Genomic DNA, 22,839 nt, shown 5'->3' on the forward strand with positions numbered 1-22,839 from the left:
CTGCCTCATAGGCCTGCTATGCAGAGTCAGGAGGTAGTGCTTACTCTGGCCCCTGAGGGCCTGCTACACAGCACACAGCCACTCGCATTCCTCCCTCCTCCCCCCAGGCAGGAGGGGGGGCCCGGTGTTCCCTCCTCCCCAGAGGAGTCAGGCCTGACCCTGGAGGCGGCAGCAGCAGCAACACAGGCAGGGTGCTGCACGGCAGGTAAGGTCTGGCCCCCAGCCCAGGGACACGGAGGAGGAGGACAGGGGAGGACAGGGGTGGCTGAGAGGGTTTGGCTTCAGTCCAGTCTGCCTCAGGCACTGCTCCCTCACCCCTGGAGACAGCCTGGGGGGCCACCTGCAGGGCACTCGCCCCACACCCTGCCATGGGGTTCACCAGGGTGCAGATGAGCTGTCTCTGGTCACTGGCTCCATGTTCAAGGGTCTTAGGCCGCCTTGACTATGGCCCCATGCCAGGCCCAGCTGGTGGATGGCCACACGGCAGGGTTTGCTTTGCTTGGTGCATTCCTGCATTTGTCACCACCTAGGACCGTGGGACTCAGAAGTCTTTGTCCACGTGCCTTCACTTTCTGCTCCAGACAGCGCAAGGAGTTCAAGTTAGATAAACACAGATAAACAAATGCCAAACATAAACATAAACTTTAATATACAAACCATTTATCCATTAAGTAGGGAAAAAAAGGACCGGAGAATCTGAGGGGTTTTTGTGGCCTTTCCCTGGGTTGAGCTCCATTCCCTGAATGCAAAGACAGGGCCTCATCTCTCGCACCCCACATGGCACTGAGTGGGTGCCGTTTGTTCTTTGTCCCATTGTGGGGGCTGGAGAAGGGCACGGGGGGCACAGGGCCTGCCTCCCACCCTCTTCAGGTATCGGGAAGACAGAGACTGCAGGTTGCCTGGGCGGCCCTAGGAACAGATTTGCATTATTTTGTGGCAACAAGCAAATCTCCTGGAGGGGATTTTGGAGGAACTGGGAGCCGCCCAGAGGGAAAGCCGAAGGAAACCAGAGAGCAGGAGACCAGGAGGAAACAGGCCTGGGCAGAGGCTGAGGCAGAGGCTGCTTGGCCTGAGGCTCCAGGCTGAGAGATAGCTCAGGCCTCCTCCGCCCTTCCTCCCTGCAGAGAGGGAAGCCAGGCCCTGAGCAGGCCAGGGCTGCCTCTGCCGCCCTCACTGACCTTGCCCAAGCCAGGCCTGTCAGCTGCTCCATGATGATCAAAGGAGGAGCCAACCAGGCTGCAGAGTAAGGTGGAAAATTCCCGCAGTGCTCCTGTACCTGGGGCTGCAGCCAGGGTCGGGGCGCCTGCACCGAGCCCCACCCTGGCCCTGAACCTGAGGCTGGTGGGTCAGGGACTGGGGCACCAGCTGTGAACAGCTCCCAGGGGAGGGGAGTGGAGCCTCAGCCTTTGACCTTCCACTTTGTTCTCGCTTCTCTGGACCTGGCCTGGCTGTGGGCTTCATGGGGTGGGGGCCGGGGAAGCAATTAGGAAATGCAGGAAGACAGACCTAATTTCTGCATATAAAGAAGGTTCAATAACCCTTCAAAACAGGCTGAGAATCTGAAAGAAATCAGGCTATATTGGTTTAAAGAAATCAAGCTACATTCCACTGGCACAGCAAGATTGTAAATTTAAATAACTATTCCAGCTCAGATGCAGACACTCTAAAGTTCACCCAGCACTGGTTAATGTAGTACTTTGCTGGCCCGGGGCCTTGGGGAAGAACACCCATGGCGCACCTGCTGTGAGCTGGGCAGGTTCACACAGTCTCTAGTTCAAGCCTTGGTTGGTAAGGGCCCCCCCAGCAGGAGGACGCGCTAAGGCAGTACAAAGCAAGGGGGAAATGTTCCTGACCAGTGTTCTTCCTGTTTCTCCCAGAAAAGCTGGCTGGAGCAGGCTATTTCTGAGGTCCTGGAAATGCAGATGTTGTCTGTTCAGTCTCCAGAGCAGGAGCCTCCTGGTCTCTGTGTTCCAGGAAGGTAAGAAGGATCCAGGTGCCAGGAGGAGTGTCCTATGGACACTTGGCTGGGAGCCCAGCAGCCCGGGTGCCAGGCCCAGGAAGGCCACCCTGCCCTTCGGGGGAAGATAGGATTTCCCAAGGCTGGTGATCCATCCTCCTGGCTCCAAGCCCCTGATACGCAAGCTGTTTTATTAGTTGACCTGTAGTTTTCCACAGGTGACGAATGCCACTGGGAGGTTGCAAAATCCCTCCTGCACTCGTAGGCTTCAAGAGGCCATATTCTGTCAATAAGAATGTGAGAAGAGGCTGGGCATAGCGCACATTGGGAGGCTGAGGCGGGAGGATCGTTGGAGACCAGCCTGGAGAACAAAGCAAGACCTCGTCTCCACAAAACTATAAAAAACTAGCCAGGCGTGGTGGTGTGCACCTGTGCACCCTTTCAGGAGGTTCCTCCCTATGCCCAGTTCCACCGCATCGTCTGGTGGGCAAGTGCCTGCACAGGGGTTCAAGCGACTATTTATCCCCCGCCCTCCAAGGCCATCAGCCGCCCTCCCCCCGCTTTGTGTAAGGAGGCCTGGAACTGGGGTTTTTCAGAAATGAGAAATCAGCTGTGAGCACCTACAGCCCTTCCTGCTTTAGAAGAAACAGCATTATACCCTGTTTTACAATGATCTTTTGATTTTTAAGTACACTTTACAGAGAAAGAAATAAGAATAAAAAGAAAAAAGGGAAAAAAAAAAAACCCAGACGGGATCTCTGGGTAGTTTGTGGCAGGAAAGGGGCCTACTACAAGTACTTTTGCGTTGTTAGAGGCATCGGCTCACCAATCATGGGCAGGTCGCTGCAGTCCCTGGGGGTGTCCCTAACAGCTGCCCGGAAAGAGGCCCAGAGGTTGGTTCTGCACAAGATGTCTTCATGCCCAGTCTGCTTCTGTAAAGGCGCAAACTCCCACCCTGCTGGATGCAGACGGCATGTGACGCTGCCACAAATGTCTCAGTGACAGCCCGCTGACTTGGAGGAGATACTCTGCAAGACATGCAAGGGCTTTAATTCTTAGCCCCTAGAGAGACGTGGTCCATGTTGCTGTGTTTGTCCCACGTGCCCAAAGCAGGGTATGACCTATAGGAGGGGCTCAAAAATATTTGCTAACCGATAAGAAGTACTAAGAAAATGCTTCCTAAATAGACAAGAGATGGTGCAATAACCTGGCCTTTGCACAGCCTTCTTCTCTGGGTTCCCTCTTGAAACACATTTTCTCAGGTGCCAGCTGGGTACAGAGGCACCGAGTAGCAAGCGGCCTTCTCCAGCTCAGCCTGGAGTGACAGGGCTCTGCAGCCACTCCGCTGGGATCAGTGGGCAAGTTGTTTGGATAGGGGTGATTTTGCCCCCTCCTGTGTCCATTCAAAACTTAAACTTGACCACTGTCACTTTAAGAAATTCCAGCATGAGCGGGGCGCAGTGGTTGATACCTACAATCCCAGCACTTCGGGAGACTGAGGCAAGTAGGATTGCTTGAGCCCAGGAGTTTGAGACCAGCCTGGGCAACATAGAGGGACCTTGTCTCTACAAAAAAATGTAAAAAATTAGCCGGGCATGGTGGCAGGTGCCTGTAGTCCCATCTACTTGGGAGGCTGAGGCAGGAGGATCACTTGAGCCCAGGAGTCTGAGGCTGCAGTGAGCTAAGATGATGCCACTGCACTCTAGCCTGGGTGACACAGGGAGACCTTATCTCAAAAAGAAAAAAAACAAAAAAAAAAAACCAAGAAATGCCAGCATGGCCAACTTCACAGAAGCTTTTTTGCCTTCCCTTTTGATGAGGACTTGTATGAGCTCCCAGAAACAAGTGCCAGCCAGGCCTCTGGAGGCTGCCCAAGCAGGGTGGCTCCAGTTTGCCTGAGCGAGGCAAACACGGCTCTGATGGTGGCTATCAACTTGACGGCCAGATTCCAGCTCATGTCTCTATCCCCGGGAAACCCCCGCCAGACCCAGGCCTGAGGCTGTTAGCAGGGGCTCTCCCCAGATCATCCCTACTCTGCCCCAAGAACAGGTCTTTCCTGTTCTTCTTCTGCTTCTCCTTTCCATCTTCATTCCAGTTCCCAGTGAAGGTGTAAACACTGCAGAGCTTGGTAAAACCTAAACCACTGGGTTAACTCTGAGGTCACCCCCTGCAACCAGGTCAGATGTTGATTTCCGTGGAAAGGATGCCCCTAATCCAGTCTTCTGTGGCAGCTGTTCAAAAGAGGCATCGGTAGCTTCACCAAAGTTTATGCAACCCCACTTGCCATCTGGGACAATGGTGCATTCCTTTCTTCTAGATGCTTGTTTTCCTGTATTCTCATATCCCTTTGGATCTGGTAGAGGCCTCTCCTCAAGAGGGGTCTGCAGAAAGGCCTGGTGGATCTGCCCCAAGCCCTTGAAAAAGGGGAGCCCCCGGATGAGGTTGCTAGGCAGCTAGGCTGCTGAGAAGGGTCAATTATTGTTAGACTTTGCATGTTTTATCCCTTCCACTGGCTGTGGGAGTCAAGGATGAGGTCCTCAAAGGCACAGATGACATGAGCCTAAGGCACAGGGTCACCTTCCGGGAAACCCATTTGACTTCTCAGCACACTGGTAAGCTGCCCACTGACCAAAAGAGTAGCAGAGGTGGAATGAGCCCAGAATGACCCCTGACTGTGGTCATGTCACCTGCAGCTCCGCTCATACTGCTTCCCCAGCAGCAGCCAGCAGCAGGTCTGACTGGGGAGCACCTCGAGGGGCACATGCCCAGAGCAGTGTCCTGGAGACTCTGATCTGACAGACCAAGAGTGGGCGCCTGACTTGTTCTCTTTGAAAAATTTCCCCTGCTGCTTCTGATAGGAAACCCCGGCTGAGAGCTACTAATTCAGCACGTTTCAGTTTGCAAGTCTTCACTGCTTACCCAGATGGGACATGGGCATAGAAAAGTGGTATTACAGAGAATTTAAAACCACACGGAACTCAGTGATTTCCTCATTGCACAGAGAGGTCAATAGGCAAATAATGCTTTTTGTCACCCTGGAGGCTCTTCTTGAGTTAGAACCAAGCACCCGCTCATGGCGATGGTCATCTTTCACGTAGAGGCAAGGTAAAGATTCACAGGGCTGGAGGTGAGGCCGTCAAGCCTGAGGTCAGTCGGATGTGTAACAGGTGATAGGATGAGATGGTGTCAGGAAACCCTGTAGGCCGCTCTCTCCCTCAGTGGCTCTTGCTCTTCGTGCAGTGGCGATGGCTTTGCCCTGGGAAAGTGAATGCACTTCATGTATGCACTGAGTGTGCGGTCACCTGGCTTAGGGGTTGTGACCCAGAACTGAGAAAAACAAGTAGCCCACACAGGGTTTGAACCAGGGGTCGTGACCAGCATGTGTGAGCAGCTGAGCAAGCCTCCTCTCCACGTAGTGCCACTATAGGATGTGGGGACACTTCAAAAATGGGTAAGAAAATCCATAGCTTTTCTTTTGGTATTTTATTGAGAAAATTTGGGCTTATTCGCTCATAAAAAGACTGAAAACTTTAATCTTAAAAAAGAAATCCAGGCCGGGTGCGGTGGCTCACGCCTGTAATCCTAGCACTCTGGGAGGCCGAGGCGGGTGGATCGTTTGAGCTCAGGAGTTCGAGACCAGCCTGAGCAAGAGTGAGATCCCGTCTCTACTAAAAATAGAAAGAAATTATCTGGCCAACTAAAATATATATAGAAAAAATTAGCCAGGCATGGTGGCACATCCCTGTAGTTCCAGCTACTCGGGAGGCTGAGGCAGGAGGATCGCTTAAGCCCAGGAATTTGAGGTCTCTGTGAGCTAGGCTGACGCCACGGCACTCACTCTAGCCCGGGCAACAAAGCGAGATTCTGTCTCAAAAAAAAAAAAAAAGAAATCCATGCTTTTCAGTACAGGTTTCTAAAATTCAGAACTTAATTTTAGATTGATTCTATAAATAATACTTGATCATTGAAAAACATTTAGAAAATAATATTAAAATATAAGGAATAAGAAAAAATCTGTAACCATTATGAACATTTTTTATTATCTCGAGATTTTTTTCCCTATGTATTTTTTAAGTTAATAGAATTTTATTTTAATTAATTAATTAATTTTAGAGACTCAGTCTCCTTCTGTTGCTCCTGGTCTCAAGCAATCTTCCCACCTAGAGCTTCGAAAGTGCTAGGATCATAGGTGTAAGCCACTGCACCCGGCCTTAAAACATTTTTAGTGGCAGCAAAATATTTTACTGAACTATGATTTCTTAATCAATTTCCTTTTGCTGGCTATCTAGGGTATTTTCAATTTCTTCATACACGTTTTTTATTATTAAAAATATGGAGGCCGGGCACAGTGGCTCATGCCTGTAATCCTGGCACTCTGGGAGGCTGAGGCGGGTGGATCGTTTGAGGTCGAGTTTGAGACCAGCCCGAGCAAGAGCGAGACCCTGTCTCTACTAAAAAATAGAAAGAAATTAAATGGACAACTAAAAGTATATAGAAAAAATTAGCCGGGTGTGGTGGTGCATGCCTGTAGTCCCAGCTACTCGGGAGGCTGAGGCAGAAGGATTGCTTAAGCCCAGGAGTTTGAGGTTGCTGTGAGCTAGGCTGATGCCATGGCACTCTAGCCAGGGCAACAGAGCAAGATTCTGTCTCAAAAAAAAAAAAAAAAAAAGAATACAGGTATAATTTATTTATTTTTTAGAGATAGGGTCTTGCTCTGTCACCCAGGCTAGAGTAAAGTTGCCCAATCATAGCTCACTGTAACCCCAACTCCTGGGCTCAAGCAATCCTTCTGCCTCAGCCTCCTGAGTAGCTAGGACAAGGGGTGCATGCCACCATGCCCAGCCAATTTTTAAAATTTTTTGTAGAGATGGGGTCTCACTATGTTGCTGAGGCTGGTCTCAAGTGATCCTACCATCTTGGCCTCCCAAAGTGCTGGGGCCAGGCGCGGTGGCTCATGCCTGTAATCCCAGCACTCTGGGAGGCCGAGGCGGGAGGATCATTTGAGCTTAGGAGTGTGAGACCAGCCTTGGCAAGAGCGAGACCCCGTCTCTATTAAAAATAGAAAAAAAAAAAAAAAAAGACAAAGTGCTGGGATTACAGGCATGAGCCACTGTGCCTGGTCCTCAGCTATAATTTTAAAAATATGAGAAATATAAGAATTTTGACACTCAGAGGGCTATGTGCAGACATTCATGAATGTGAAGCTATTTGGGTAGACATGAGGCTTTCCTTCTCTTGATACTTCATTTTTTAATAAAGAAACAACATTGTACCATTTAGGTTGTAAGTGAATGAGAAACCAGATTCATTTAGACCCTGTGTCTCCAAAAAATAAGAAAATTTGCCAGGCATGGTAGTGCATGCCTGTAGGTAGTCCTAGCTATTCAGGAGACTGAGATGGGAGGTTTGCTTGAGCCCAGGAGTTGGAGGTTACAGTGAGCTATGATGATGCCACTGCACTTCAGCCAGGGAGACAGAGCAAGACTTTGTCTCTAAAACACAAAAAAACCCCAAGCTATTCTATAATCTTAATTCACGTAGATTTTGCGTTATAATGTAAAATTCATTTTTCTAACAAGTTATAGCTTCAGTATGCTCTCCCTAAAAGGTATCCTCTTACAGGAAAAACAGAATTATGTGATAGTCTCTCATCCATCTCCAGAAGGGTGAAACTGGTCAACACTCTAAGGTTGTAGTTCAGTCTGTTCAGGGGATTAGCCCATCTACACTTTCAAAAGGATGGCACCACTTTCAACAGAGCCTGGTGGATTTGGATGAGTAATCCCAAAGCAGCAACCTCTGAACTGGAAGAACCCTGCTTCCCTGTTAGGAAACTTTACTACTCCTGACTCAGCTCTGAAGAGGATGTGGTCTGTGAAGTTTCCTGCTTCTAGTGGTCACATGCTCACATGGCCTCCTCTTGTGTGGGCCTGGTGGCTACAAAAACAGGGTCAACTCTGACTTCAGGGATTGCTATTAGACCAGCAGCCACACTCACCTGTATGAGGTCAATAGCACCAGTCTTAATTAGTGCAAATGAAGACATAAAATGCCTTAGACTTTCCAAGATTTCTGGATTATCTACAACAATTAGTGGTACAGGTCACCAGTCTGGGGATCTTAAAAACTTAATTCTGTCCATTTAAAAAACAAAAAGGGTTACTATGAATATAGTTTTCCCTTAAAAGTATTTATGGTGGTACCTCTAAACTTTACTATAAACCAATTCCTTAATGTCTGCTTTAAATACTTAAGGTGCAAAAAATATACACATTCTACTTTTCTAGTCCTATGTTTCCCGAAGATAACAATTTCTACTCTTAAAAATACTAGTTCTTATTGAATATAAATATTTATCTCAAAACTCTTAATACCAACTAGGCTAATCTTTTTACTATAGTTGACGCCTTCAATGGAACTGGAGTCCTGGTTCAGGAATATCCCATTTGAATGAGGCTTTAGAAAATAAAGGCCTTGTCTCACATACCAACTTATAGTCAGAGCAAGTCTCAAAACCAGAATTGTAGTTTGTTATTTAATTATATAGTTAAAGTTTAAATTTCTGGCTACTAAGTTCCTTAAGCCAAGAAAGCTTGTATTAGTCAAGAAAATGACTGATGCTACAAGTGAAGATGGTGAATATTTAAGTCTGCATGTACTAAAGGCCTAATACTTAAAATTGGAGGTAAACCACAATCATCACCTCATTCCAGTTATAATGACTGTTATCAAAAAGACATAACAAGTGTTGGTGAGAATGTGGGGAAAAAGGAACACTCAGTTAGTGGGAATGTACGTTAGTATAGACATTATGGAAAACAGTATGGAGGGTCCTCAAAAAATTAAAAATAGAACTACTATGTGATCCAGCAATCCCACTACTGGGCATATATTCAAAGAAAATGAAATCAGTACCTTGAAGAGAGATTCACAGAAGCTGGGCATGGTGGAATGCGCCTGTAGTCCTAGCTACCTGAGAGGCTGAGGTGGGAGGAATGCTTGACCCAGGAGTCCGAAGCTGCACTCCAGCTTGGGCAAATGAGCAAGACCCCAACTCAAAAAATAAAAAGAGATAGCCATAAAAAAAAAATGAAATTCTGTCATTTTGTGACAACACGGATAAAGCTGGAGATTATGTAAGTGAAACAAATCAGACATAGAAAGAAAAATAACACATTCTTACTATCTGCAGAATCTGAAAAAAGTTGATCTCACAGAAATAGTGAATAGAACAGTGGTTATCAGGGACTAGAGGTGGTGGTGGGGGGGATGGGGAGAGGTTGGTCAACAGGTACAAAGTTATAATTAGGAAGAATAAGGTCTGGTATCCCACTGCACAGTAGAGTGACCGCAGTAAACAATAAGGGATTCTATACCTCAAAATAGCTAGAAAAGAGGATTCTGAATGTTCCCACCACAAAGAAATGATACATGTTAAAGTGATGGATATGCTAATTACCAATTTGATAATTATACAATGTATACATATATTAAAACATCACATTGTACTCCATAAATCTGTACATTATATGTCAATTAAAAATGAAAATAATTGAAAAAAATGGAGGTAAAAAAAGACAGGATGCGATTATTTTCCAAAAGGATTGCTTTTATTTATACAGAGTCCTAACCACTTCACAGCAGTAGGAGGAGTGGGAGAGGTTCCTTTCTCAATTCAGGGGCCTCCATAATGTTGATTTGTTGTTGCCAAATACAGGCAAGTGGCATCACGGATTTGGTAAACTAGTAACAATGTTTAATCTCTCTCTGCTAGAGCAACAAGGTGAGCATCGATCTCTGCTTCTGTAAGAATCCTGGAAGGAAAAAGGGAAGAAAAACCCAACTATTTACTTTTTAAAAACTTTTTTAAATGGAAAATTTCAAACACATACAAAAGTCAGGTAGTATAAATTTCCACGTACCTATCAACCTACTTCAACATTGACCTATTTATAACCAATCTTTTTCCCGATAGTATATCATCTTCATCTATACATAAAAATGTTTACTTCTGAGATCAGATCCAGAATAAGTCGTTTGAAAATGAAACCCTTTAGCTGAAGAATATTTTAATTGACTAGTATAAAGTATAAAGCTAAACTATACCTAATGTATTCTATTTAGCATCTAGTAAAAACACATTTATACCTAGTATAACTCAAGTCTGTATCAGCTGAGATGAAAATTGAGAAATTTTAAGATTTTAAAAAGTTGCCTAGATTCAGTAAAAGTCCATGAAAATAAGTTTATAATTGGATAAATATTCTATTAGCCAGAGGTAATCCAGGTTGAACATGATATTTTCTAAATGATGTTTGCCTTGAAAGGAAGCAATTGGCAAGCCTGTTAAAGTGACCTGTTATTGCTAGACTTTTTAAAAGTGAAATTTTTCAAAATAACATTTTTTAATGCAAATGAGGCAATAGTAAGTAGTTTATATAGTTGCTGGTGCTTATGCTATCTATATATTCTGGTTACTATTTACATATACTATTACATAATTTATAAATGATACAAAAGCTTTTTTTTTTTTTTTTTTAAAGGCACCGTCTCACTCTGCTGCCCAGGCTAGAATACAGGGGTGTCATCACAGCTCACAGCAACCTCCAACTCCTGGGTTTAAGAGATTGTCCTGCCTCAGCCTCCCGAGTAGCTGGGACTACAGGTGCACACAAACATGCTAATTTTTCCATTTTTTTGTAGAGATGGGATCTCACTCTTGCTCAGGCTCGTCTCAAACTCCTGGCCTCAAGCAATCCTCCTGCCTTGGCCTCCCAAAGTGCTAAGATTATAGGCATGAGCCACCATGCCTGGCCTACAAAGGCTTTTTGAAGACACAAGATCTTTGGCTTCTTATCAATTTTTAAAATAACAGATTCAATTCTGTTGTGTGTGTGTTTTTTTTTTTTTTAGGAGATGGGGTCTTACTATGTTGCCCAGTCTGGAGTGCAATGGCTATTCACAGGTACAATCACAGTACCTGTAGCCTCAAACTCCTGGGCTTAAGCAATCCTTCTATTTCAGCCTCCTAAGTACCTGTGATTACAGGTATACCCAGCTCTCAGTTTGTGGTTCTGTTTTTTTTTAATCCTATGAATTTTCTTTAAATCTTTCACATTTATATCACTTACCTGTAGGTGACCAAAAGAACAAATGAGGAAGAAAACCACAAACTAACAAAAAACTCTTCAAGGTCTGGTTAAGCTTAGTTTACTACTTCCCCACTCCCCATCCCCCACCACAACAATGACCATGTGTCCTTATGATTGTGATCTAAGAGTAAATTCACATAATAGTTAAAATGCCTCCCAGCAGTTTCCTACATGTGTAGATTCAACCGTAGTATTTTCATTAAACACAAGAGCGTCCTAGTCCATGGTATGTAAATCACCACATAGGGTTGCTGGGAGAATTAAATGAGCTGATGTATATTAAGCATCTAGTATGGATTTGAATCATGGAATCTGTAAGGCTGATGTGTGGGAGTTAGTCACTCAATGAGTAAGAACACACAAGCACCCAGCACCTGCAACTCAATTAGTTGTATTCAAAATTTGGGCTTTCCAAAGATCTCCAGATAAAGGTCTGATATATATCGGTATTTCACATTATTCTTCAAAGCGCCACTTAAATAACCACTAAATAACCAAAGCTCTACCTGAAAAACTTGAAAACTACTACTTTGAGAGTTAAATTTACTGGCGTTAAACAAAACATAACAAAACCTTATGCTTACTTTACTCCTTACATAAAGAAGGTTATTTTGTGTCACCTCTGATATTAAATATAAAATCACTCTGAAATGAGAAAAGCTGTTATATTTGTCTTAAAGAGGCTCCAGTAAGTTTTAAAACAGATCTCTCAGGCGCCGAAGGAAAAAAACTATAATCATAGTTACCAAAAAAAAGCCGCCCCCCCCCCCCCCCCAAAGTTAGTTACAGGACAACTACACTCACACACCTCCACTTTTCTGGTCTGCACTTGGCAAACTTCTTTAAGTACATGGCTGGCAATATAACTTACCTGAATTTAGGATTTTCAACTGTAACTACTCCAACTTCTATTTCTGAAGGTTTGAAATCAATTGATAGAACAGTAGACAGGCATGTAATTGCAGTCTGGAAAAAATATCAAGATTAAAATACAGTATTTTTCAGAGATACCAAGTCGTTTTCATTTTAGGCACATTGAAATCATATGAGTTAACCACCAGCTATTTGCTAATGACAAACTCTATGTTTCAGTGATAGTTTTATAGTCACATGTTACTAACAGAGAGTGCTTAACTCCAATGTGTTGCCTGCCAATTATAGAAACTTGTTTCTACCAAGGCATAAGTTAAAGGGGTCCATCAAAGAGAACAGGATGATTTATACAAAGCAGTTTATGTGCTTGATGACTACTATATCCTAGGCATTATGCTTAGCACGTGGGGTGAAATGGGGAAAGGGAAAAGTTGAATGATACAGTTTATACCTTCAAAGAATTTACAGTAACAACAATTAAAAAATGTTTTAAATGTTTTGATATCTGATGTGAATATTTATGTAATTATGAACTGCAATTAAAAAAAACTTTAAGAAACATTTAAACAGGGCACAGTACCTCCTGGATGAGAACTAGCTTTCTATCTCCTCTTAGCATAAAATATACTGCCAACGAAATATAAAAGCATTAGATGGTAATTTTTCTTGTCATTTATCAGAAGCCTGTTGTTAGTCTTCAGACTTTGGCTTTCATACTCTTAAGTTCAAAATCTACTAAAATTTTTGTTTTTAATTTCTCAGCAGTAAAAAGAGGCTTCCTTACAGTCTAAGGTTACTAAATATTTGTATAAGCATTTTAGCTTATTCTGTCAATTTAAAACTTCCCAAACATAGTGAATAATCCCCTCAAGAACCCTGTAGAAAGCTAACTCTACTTTTGCATCGCAGATATAATTTCTTTGCCAAGTCATTCTTTTACTAGGAAGAGGTTTGCTTCCCTAAAATTTCAGTGTCTGGCTGCCTTTCCATTAGGACCACAGAATAGTATTTCTGACTCTCAACCTTTTTACTTTTGCTAGCAGGAAGCTTAAGCCAAATTTGAGTTTCAACCATAGCAACCATGCAGGTCTTTGGGCCGGGCCTTGTCTTATTTCTTTTCTTTCTTTCATTTTTTTTTTTTTTTTTTGAGACAGTCTCATTCTGTTGCCCGGGCTAGAGTGAGTGCCGTGGCGTCAGCCTAGCTCACAGCAACCTCAAACTCCTGGGCTTAAGCGATCCTACTGCCTCAGCCTCCCACGTAACTGGGACTACAGGCATGCGCCACCATGCCCGACTAATTTTTTCTGTATATATTTTTAGTTGTCCAGATAATTTTTTTTTATTTCTATTTTTAGTAGAGACGGGGTCTCGCTCAGGCTGGTCTCGAACTCCTGACCTCGAGCAATCCACCTGCCTCAGCCTCCCAGAGGGCTTAGGATTACAGGCGTGAGCCACTGCGCCCGGCCTCGTTTTTTTTTTTTTTTTTTTTTTTTTAGAGACATGGTCTCATTATGTTGCCCAGGCTGGCTTCAAATACCTGGGCTCAAATGATTCTCCTGCCTCAGCCTCTCAAGTAGGTGGGACTACAAGCTTGTGCCACCACACTCAGCTGATTCCTAATCTTATTTGTTTTCCCATTTTATATGTTGTTAAAAAGCCATCTCAAATACATTATGAAATAAGATAAGCAATTAAGGGAATAAAAGCAGCTCTAATTTTCCCATGTCAGCTGAATGACATCAATTTTCTTCTTTTTATTTTTTGAGACAGTGTCTCACTCTGTTGCCCAGGCTAGAGTGCAGTGGCATCATCGTAATTCACTGCAACCACAAACTCCTGGGCTCAAGTGATCCTTCTGCCTCAGCTTCCCAAGTAGCTGAGACTACAAGGCATCATGCCACTATGCCCAGCTAATTTTTAAATATTTTTGTAGAGATGGGGTCTCGCTATGTTGCTCAGTCTGGTCTCAAACTCCTGGCTTCAAGCGATCCTCCCACCTTGGCCTCTCAAAGTGCTGGGATTACAGGCATGAGCCACTGTGCCAGCCCAACTTTATTATTAAGCTGAGAAACTCGGATCTTGGTATATAACTCAGGAATAGCTTTTCTATATTGTCAATTATGAAAGATTCTCACTGTTCTATATAATATAAAAGGAGTTCCTTTTAGTTAACTTACTTCTACTGTCTGTTCAAATGTCCAATCAAATTTCTTCTTCACTTTTTTTTCAAGGAAGCTGGTTGACTCAGTTTGTTTAACTCCTGCTGCAGTGGCTTTAAACCCACAGTAGTAACCTGCAGGATCACACTTGTATACCTGAGGGCCTTGTTCTTCATCTATACCAATTAAAATCATACCTAAAAACAAAGACACTAATGAAATATCTTTTAGCTTTATACAACAAAATTTCCTCTTTCTTAGTGGTGTCACATAACTGTTGCTAATCATTACTTTGGCCATCAATTTTAGTATATGTTTTGCTTTACGAAAACTGATAAACAAAATACAGGTTATCACCACAGATAAATTAGGTAACAGATTAATTCCCATTTCGCAAAAGGATTTATCAAAGATTTAAAAAAATAATTTGAATTATTAAAAATGTAATTTACAAACTATTTTTCCATCCCTTGCTATTATCCAAACCATGTTTATTTGAGCCCCAACTCTTCAAGATGTTACCTGGTCAAATGAATTTGGAAAATATTTTCATATACTGCTTTTGGAGTCAAATAATAAACAATAACATAATAAATGTGCTGAAACATTCTGTTGTAGGCTGACCTACTTAACTTTTACTCAGTAGTTCTTAGATTTATTTAACCAAATAATTTTTTTTCTTTTCTTTTTTTTAATTTAAGAAATACTACTAAGGTTCCAGGGAACACACTCAGAGAATGATGGCACAAAGTGAAATACACTTAGGGGCTACCCGCTCACCTTCGCACTGCCCATCTTCATTACTGCTGGTAGACACCCCTCTAGTAAGTCAGTACAAACTAACCTCTAAATTCTATACATGTAACTTTGTTACTACAAATCTAATGTTACCACATTGCAAACATACGATTAAAATAAATACCATCAAATTTCTTTCCGCTCAGTAAAACAGGCATCAAAGTAATTAAGAAATGGCTCAACTCTTGGTTTGTTATATTCTAGATATGAACCTCTGTTATATAGTGTCCTATCGTAAGATTTCATATTAGCCAGCTACTTTATTCATATTTTAGATGTTTTGTATGTCTACTAATGAGGAATTTTCAACTTTATTTTATGACAAGATCAGGTAATTGCTTTATTCAAACGTTACATCACCCGGTAATTTTCTTTACATTTTATATTTGGTATATACAAAGTACAAGGGCAACACAAAGAGATAGGCTTGGAGGACACAACAAATACTTCTTTACTCTAAGGTCTTCTAAGATGAGTAGGGTTTAAGTAATTTTTAAGTGGGAGGTCAATAGGGTTGGATGCTAAGGAGAAATCATTACACCGACTGCTTTAATTATCATAAATGAATGCACACAATGTCAGAAACAAACATGTATTGAATTTTTCAGGCTAATTTATTATATTACATCTAAAATCAGTAAATCCCATCCCTCTCCCAATTGTTTTTAAAATAGAGAAATTCATTCTAAAAATATGAATCACAGGCCTGTGTGTGACCCTAATTCATTAGGGTGGTCAAAAGAAACAGCTACATTGTTAGATGCCTAGTGTAGGTATTTCCATGGAATTAGTAATCTGGAATTGCAAGAGAAGCCTTGATAAAACAGGGACTTGGATCTTTCAAATCACATGCTCCAAATAAAAACATTTTGATAAAAAGTCTATAATAGCACCTAAAGCTTAAAGATAATATGTAAAATACTGTTGTAAAACCTATTCTTCAGCTCTGATTTATTATATTTTCCTGTCTTATATAATTTCCATACCACATGTTCAGAATCCAAGTGTTGCTTAACTTTTCTCTATGTGTGTTTTGTTTTTAAAAAAGTTGTAATTCATCAATTATTTGGGAAACTTCTTAGCATACTTACAACAACCAAGAGGCCTCATTTCAGCATTCTGTGTGTAGACCTGAGAAATGTCAGCAATTCTTTTACACAGCATGTCCACAGGAATCTCATAGCCATACTTGTATTTCCAATTAGCTGCCTCATAGCGTGCCCTCTGTACCTGGGATCTGCTGTCAGCTTATAGCATGAAAAAACAAAGGTTTACCTTGTTAGAAGAATGAACCTGAAAACTAGACCATTTTCCCACCCTATGCACATGCCGACGTTAAGGAAAGGAGAAGGGGTCCACTATGGCTTTTTCTATCACCAATGAATACTAAATGACTCAGCAACAAGTATATACATTTTTTTTTTAAAAGATGGACTCCATACACAGTACTGCCATTTTAAATGAAGCTCTTCATCAGCAGTCAAATAATTTCTACAAGTATCTAGTAACTCCCAAAAGAACAAGCAATAAAGAGAAAGAATACTCTCAATCTTTGTTTCTAGGTTTGAATTTTTCAGAAAATAAAAAGCCAAAGTAATTTTTCTAATAATTCTCACCCACTTCTAACCAGTGTCATTATTACCAGGTTTGAGATATACTGACTTAGGTCCCCTTAAACTACTAACTGTAGATGAAATAAGACAGATCATCTGTGAGAGGGGTCTCAGCCCAGTTTCCCAGACAGTAGCATAAAGACCTAATTTTATTATAATTATAATTTCAAAAAAGCTCACAATACTCAAAATACTGATATTAGTTTTGGAAGACTGCTAATCCACTCACATCACCTGAAATCAGGCACTAAAGGAAGCTTAAAATACAAAACTCAAAAATAATTTGAAGACAATAACATAGGGCTTAGATACCTAAGTAGACATCTGGCTGATTACCTGTCATTCCTGTCATCACACAGCCAATGTTTTCGGTTATCTTGAATAAGTGAGTCACTGTGCTGGAATCCAATAACTTATCCTAATGAACAAAGAAAACAAAGATAATTTTAAAAAAAGCCAACAGGTCTCTGTGTAGTTATAAAAAAAATACTATGGAACTGTAACAATAAACTATATACAATAAATGTCTTCTGTTCATTTTATAGTTAAAATCATTTTTTAAAAAAGGGTCAGGGTAGGGAACTCTGTTTTCCTTTTTTAGACGATATGTTCCCTGTGCAAAAGAATGACAACTTTTCAAAACTTGTCTCAAGGTCCCTGAAGACGAAAGACTTAGAACTCCCATTGTGCTTATAATCACACTACAAAGTTTAATATGGTAATTCTGTCTACTTAGCTGAACTATATGTAAACATTCAATAGACACTTCTTAAATGATAGGAACACAGAGTCAAAGCAAGAATAATGTTAACTTATGTACATAATAATATATAATACATTTGCACAAACTCGGGAAAAATTCTTGCATTATATTCTGTAATAACTGACTACTTGGAAAGTATTACTTACAGGTACTTTCTTCTGTGTAACAATTACTGCACAGTCTTTCCCTCTGACAGCTACTGATGTAAGGCCACCCTGGTTAATAGCTTTAAAAGCATATTCTGGAAAATAAAAGTTTTTTAAAAAGATGGAATAAATTAGCATAGGTTCATGTAATGGAATAATAAACAGCAATTAAAAAGAATGAGGCATGAACATAAAAACATATTCCATATGAACATGGAATGCCATCCAAGACATGCAAAATAAAAATAATAATAACGATAATAGTAAATTACAGTTAAGCCAACTCAGTTTCTTTCATTTTCATCTTACTGAAATTATTTTCATTAGGCTCAAATACCAAATTTCCAATACAGTTTTAATTTAATTGCTTTTGACCATATCAAATCTTTATCAATTATATGTCTTATCATTTTAAAAGTTTGTTTTATGGCCATCATTTCTACCAACCCTAGTTCTCCTAATCTAAATTTGGCTGCTCTAAATTTTCTCAAGATTTAACACTTCTGTTAACTTTTGGTCAATAACTAATTTGACCACATGAGGTTTTAATTGCTGTTAGATTTTTTGCATTGATTTTTGTCTACCAAGTTGAATTTTTCTGGATCATGCTTTTTGCAATTTTCATATTACCTACAACATATGATTCTTTAGTTTATCTGTAACAGACTAGGCTTGTGCACTTCTAGCTACTGTTAATCCATTCTATGGGTTAAAACACTGAGATCAAAATGGCAGCATAAAAACAAACTACCTTGGCACCATGTAGTATGGTGATGATTATTTTCTTTGGACAGTAAGATTACAGATGAGACTATCAATTTATATGTTATATATTTCTGTAATATTTAAATTTCATGGCTAGGTGCCATGGCTCACGCCTATAATCCCAGCACTTTGGGAGGCCAAGGTGGATCACTTGAGGTCAGGAGATTGAGACCAGCCTAGGCAACACTCTGAGACCTCATCTCTACAAAAATTTTAAAAATTAGCTGGGTGTCGTGGTGTGTGCCCATAGTCCCAGTTACTCAGGAGGCTGAGGCAGGAGATCACTTAAGCCCAGGATTTCAAGGCTGCAATGAGCTATAATCATGCTACTACACTCTAGCTTGAGTGACAGACTTTCTCTCCCTCAAAAAAAAAAAAAAAGAATAATAGATACACTTTGTAATGAGGAAAAAAGGAACAAAAATTAATATATGTTCACTGCAGAAAACAAGGAAAATACAGAAGATAATTAAAAAGAAAATTATTCATAGTAACCCCAATCATTATTTACATTCTGACACATAATAGCTGATTTCAACATCCTCTCTTCACCAGCCTGAGCAAGGGCGAGACTCCATGTCTACTTAAAGTAAAAAGAAATTAGCTGGACAACTAAAAATATATAGAGAAAATGAGCCAGGCATGGTGGCTCATACCTGTAATCCTAGCACTCTAGGAGGCCGCGGTGGGAGGATCGCTTGAGGTCAGGAGTTCAAGACCAGTCTGAGCAAGAACAAGACCCTGTCTCTACTAAAATAGAAAAAAATGAGCCGGGCATAGTGGCATGTGCCTGTAGTCCCAGCTACTTGGGAAGCTAAGGCAGTAGGATCACTTGAGCCCAGGAGTTTGAGATTGCTGTGAGCTAGGCTGATGCCACGGCACTCTAGCCCAGGCAACAGAGAAAGACTCTTGTCTCAAAAAAAAATAAAATAAAATAAAAATACACTGGGTCCCTCGGTATCTGTGGGGAATTGGTTCTGGGACTCCTGTGGACACCAAAATCCACATATATTCAAGCTTCTGATATAAAATGGTGTAGAATTTGTACATAACCTATGCATATCATTCTGTATACTTTAAATCCTCTCTAGTTTATCTGTAGTATCTCATACAATATAAATGCTACATAAATAATTGTTATACTGTATTGTTAGGGAATAATGACAAGAAAAGAAGTCTGTACATGTTCAGTACAGATGGGACTTTTTTCCCCCAATATTTTTGATATGTAGTTGGTTGAATCAATGGATATAGAACCCACAGATACAGAGGGCCAACTGTAGAATTTTCAAACTGCTTCTTGGTTGTTTCTGATATGGCTAATAAAGCTTCTACCCGATCAGCCCTCTACAGATAAAAACTACAAACTCCAGAAAAATCAAATATAACTACCTGAAGATGTCAGACAGATTCTAGACGAGAAGTCAATGCTTAGGAAAAAGGAACAGCATGGGTAAGTTTCCCATTTTCCTGGCTCAAAGTCTGACAGCAGTCAGTGCTAAACTCCAACAGAAAACTCAGTCCTTTTGGCTTACAGAACTAGTGAACAGTTAGGGATAACGATAGCTGCTGGAAAATGAGGGTAAGAAAGGAAAGTACCAGACAGGGAGAGTCCCAACTTCTATATATAAACATTGCCCAAAACTCTGAATTTTATAACAATATACACACACACACAGACTCCAAGCAGCCTAGTAAAGGATAAAAGAAATAAAGTGAAATCTGGGATGCCACCGGAGAGATAGACTTTGTGGCTTGTTTTGCCTACCAGAACAAAACAAGTCAACATTCTTTGGAGGAATATAACAGAATTCAGAGTCTTCACAACATAACAAATCTCCAGGATACAATCCAGAACTACTCAACATATCAAAAGAGAAAACAAATCAACTCAAACTAAAAAAACAAAACCAAACAATAGGAATATGTGATCCAATCTCAAAAAGGCAAACCCTGAGGTGACCCAGATTTTGTATTAGCAGGCAAGGATTTTTAAAAGAGCTATTATAACTATGTTCAATAACATTATGGAAATATTCCCAAAATGAAATATGATAGGAAATCTCAGCAGAGAAAGAATAAAAGAGCCAAAAAAGAAATTATAAAACTGAAAATATGTGAAATTTAAAACTTTACCATATAGACTTAATTTCAGAATGGAGGTGATAAAGGAAAGAGTAAATATGAATCAATCAAATCATCCAATTCTAAGGAGAGAGAGAAAATAGATCAAAAAACACAATGAATCTGTGGGTTAACGTCAAAAGGTGTAAGATATGCACAATATAATCAGAGTTCTATATGGAGAGTAAAGACTGTTGCAAAAAAAATCTAAAGAAATAATGGCTAAAAATGTTCCAAATATGGCAAAAGACAGAAAAGTTTAGATTAAAAAAGGCTGGCAAACTCCAAGCAGGATAAAGACAAAGAAAACAACACTCATCATGGTCAAAGTCTTGAAAACCAAAGAAAGAGTAAGTAAAAAATGTGAAAACAGAGAAAAACAACTAATTAAATGCAAGAGAACAATGTATGAATGACATGACTTCCACTGATGATGTGGAACGACATCCTTAAAGTGTGGAAAGAAAAAATGTAATCCAAAATTTTACACCCAATAAAAATATACTTTATGAATGAAGGTAAAATAAAGAAACTTTCAGACCAGCAACAGGAAATGCTAAAGAAACTTCTTCAGGCTAAAGAAAAATGATACTAGATAAAACCTCTGATCTTCAAAACTCAGAAACATAAAAACTGGGGAAACAGAAAACATTATTATTATCTTTAGAAACAAAGTCTCTCTGTGTTGTCCAGGCTGGAGTACAGCGGCACAATCATAGCTCACTACAACTTGGAACTCCTGGGCTCAACTGATCCTCCTGCCTCAGCCTCCCCAGTAGTTGGGACTATAGGTGTGTCCCACACCTGGCTAATTTAAAAACTTTTTTTGTAGAGACAGGGTCTCATTATGTTGCCCAGGATGCTCTTGAACTCTTAGCCTTAAGTGATTCTCCCACTTCAGCCTCCCAAACTGCTGGATTACAGGCATGAGCCACTATGCCCAGCCAGAAAATATTTTCTTCTCTTTATTTCTTTCAAAATGCATGACTGCTGTCCAAGTGCAGTGGCTCACACCTGTAATCCTAGAACTCTAGGAGTCCGAGGTGAGAGGATTGCTTGAGGTCTGGGGTTTGAGACCAGCCTGAGCAAGAGCAAGACTCCAACTCTACTAAAAATAAATAGACCAGAGGTGGTGAGCACCTCTCATCCCAGCTACTCGGGAGGCTGAGGCACACCTGTAGTCCTAGCACTTTGGGAGGCTGAGGTGGGAGGATCACTTGAGCCCAGGAATTCGAGACCAGCCTGGGCAACATAACAAGCTATACAGAAAAATTTAAAAATTAGCCAGGTGTGTTGGTGTATATATGCCAGTAGTCTCAGTACTTGGGAGGCTGAGGCTGGAGGATTGCCTGAGCCCAAGAGTTCAAAGTTACAGTGAACTATGACTGCACCCACTGCACTCCAGCCTGGGCAACACACTAACTCTAAAAAGAAAAATAATTTTTAAAATATCAGACAGAGTAAATTTCAAGACAGTGTTATCAGAGATCAAGAAAGATTTCATCATGGTAAAAGGACCAATCCATTAAGAAGACATAACAATCATAAATGTATCTGTACCTTATCAGAGAGCTTCAAAATACATGAAAGAAAAATCGACAAACTTAAAGGGAGACATGCTCAATCCCATATAGTTGAAGATTTTAACACTTCTGCTCAACAAATGCTAGAAATGGGGGGAAAAAAGACATCCGTGGGTTGTAAAAGAGGTCACAAGGGAAATTTTAAAATATTTTTCACTGAATGATAATAAAAATATATCAAAATTTGTAAAATGCAGCTAAAATAGTGTTTTGAGAGAATTTTATTGCTGTGGTGGACACATTCTAAGGTGGCCTCCCCCTCCACAATCCCTGCTTCCTGGTGTTCACCACTTTGTGTAACTGGCTCCCCTTGGTGTGGGCAAGACCTGTAACATACTTGTAACAAAAAGAATATGGTAAAGGAGATGATTATATTATATAAGACTCCATCTTGTTAACAGATTCACTCTAGAGATCCTCTTTGTTGGCTGGATAACGTAAGTGGCCTTCTGACAACAGCCAGCAAGAAGCTGGGGCCCTCAGTCCTACGCTGCAAGGAAATAAATTCTGCCAACAATCTCAGTGGACTTGGAAGTAGCTTCTTCTTCAGTCCAGCCTCCAGATGAGAACATAGCCTGGATGACATCATGACTGCAGTCTTGTGAAATCTTAAGCAGAGGACCCAGCAAAGCTGAGCCCAGACTACTCCTGACCCACAGAAACTGAGATAGTAAATGTGTATTGTTAAAGCCACTAAATTTCTAGTAATTTTTATGTAGCATAGAAAATTAACACAATAGCCTTAATTTCTTATATTAGGAAAAATCTGAAAATCAATGACTGAAGTTTCCACCTTAAGCGCTAGAAAAGAGCAAAGTAAACCCAAATTTGAAGAAATAATAAAGACTAGTAATCAATGAAATAGAAACAGACAGAGAAAATCAGCAAAGTCAATACTGGCTTTTT

At 40.9% G+C, this 22,839-nt stretch overlaps 1 protein-coding gene and 1 long non-coding RNA gene across 4 annotated transcripts in view; one reads left to right on the forward strand and one right to left on the reverse strand.

The window, feature by feature from the left end:
* LOC123650140 lies at window positions 1-22,616 on the forward strand. Of its 3 annotated transcripts, none has more exons than XR_006739274.1 (3): window positions 1-205; window positions 1,878-1,978; window positions 22,335-22,616. It is a non-coding gene; the product is annotated as an uncharacterized LOC123650140 (long non-coding RNA). The 3 variants fall into 3 exon arrangements; XR_006739273.1 differs by lacking the exon at window positions 22,335-22,616 and adding an exon at window positions 10,661-10,683; XR_006739275.1 differs by lacking the exon at window positions 22,335-22,616 and adding an exon at window positions 10,501-10,524.
* The window catches only part of PSMA6 (proteasome 20S subunit alpha 6), a 21,693-nt gene continuing 8,399 nt past the window's right edge, over window positions 9,546-22,839 (reverse strand). The window contains exons 2-7 of the mRNA XM_045568642.1: window positions 17,462-17,556; window positions 16,889-16,970; window positions 16,031-16,186; window positions 14,160-14,338; window positions 11,981-12,075; window positions 9,546-9,771 (exon numbers count right to left, since the gene is read on the reverse strand). Of these exons, the coding sequence (XP_045424598.1) occupies window positions 9,714-9,771; window positions 11,981-12,075; window positions 14,160-14,338; window positions 16,031-16,186; window positions 16,889-16,970; window positions 17,462-17,556 (665 nt within the window). The 3' untranslated portion in view covers window positions 9,546-9,713. The remainder of the gene's footprint in view (window positions 9,772-11,980; window positions 12,076-14,159; window positions 14,339-16,030; window positions 16,187-16,888; window positions 16,971-17,461; window positions 17,557-22,839) is intronic.

Source organism: Lemur catta, chromosome 1 (assembly GCF_020740605.2).
Source record: "Lemur catta isolate mLemCat1 chromosome 1, mLemCat1.pri, whole genome shotgun sequence".
Taxonomy (NCBI): Eukaryota; Metazoa; Chordata; class Mammalia; order Primates; family Lemuridae; genus Lemur; species Lemur catta.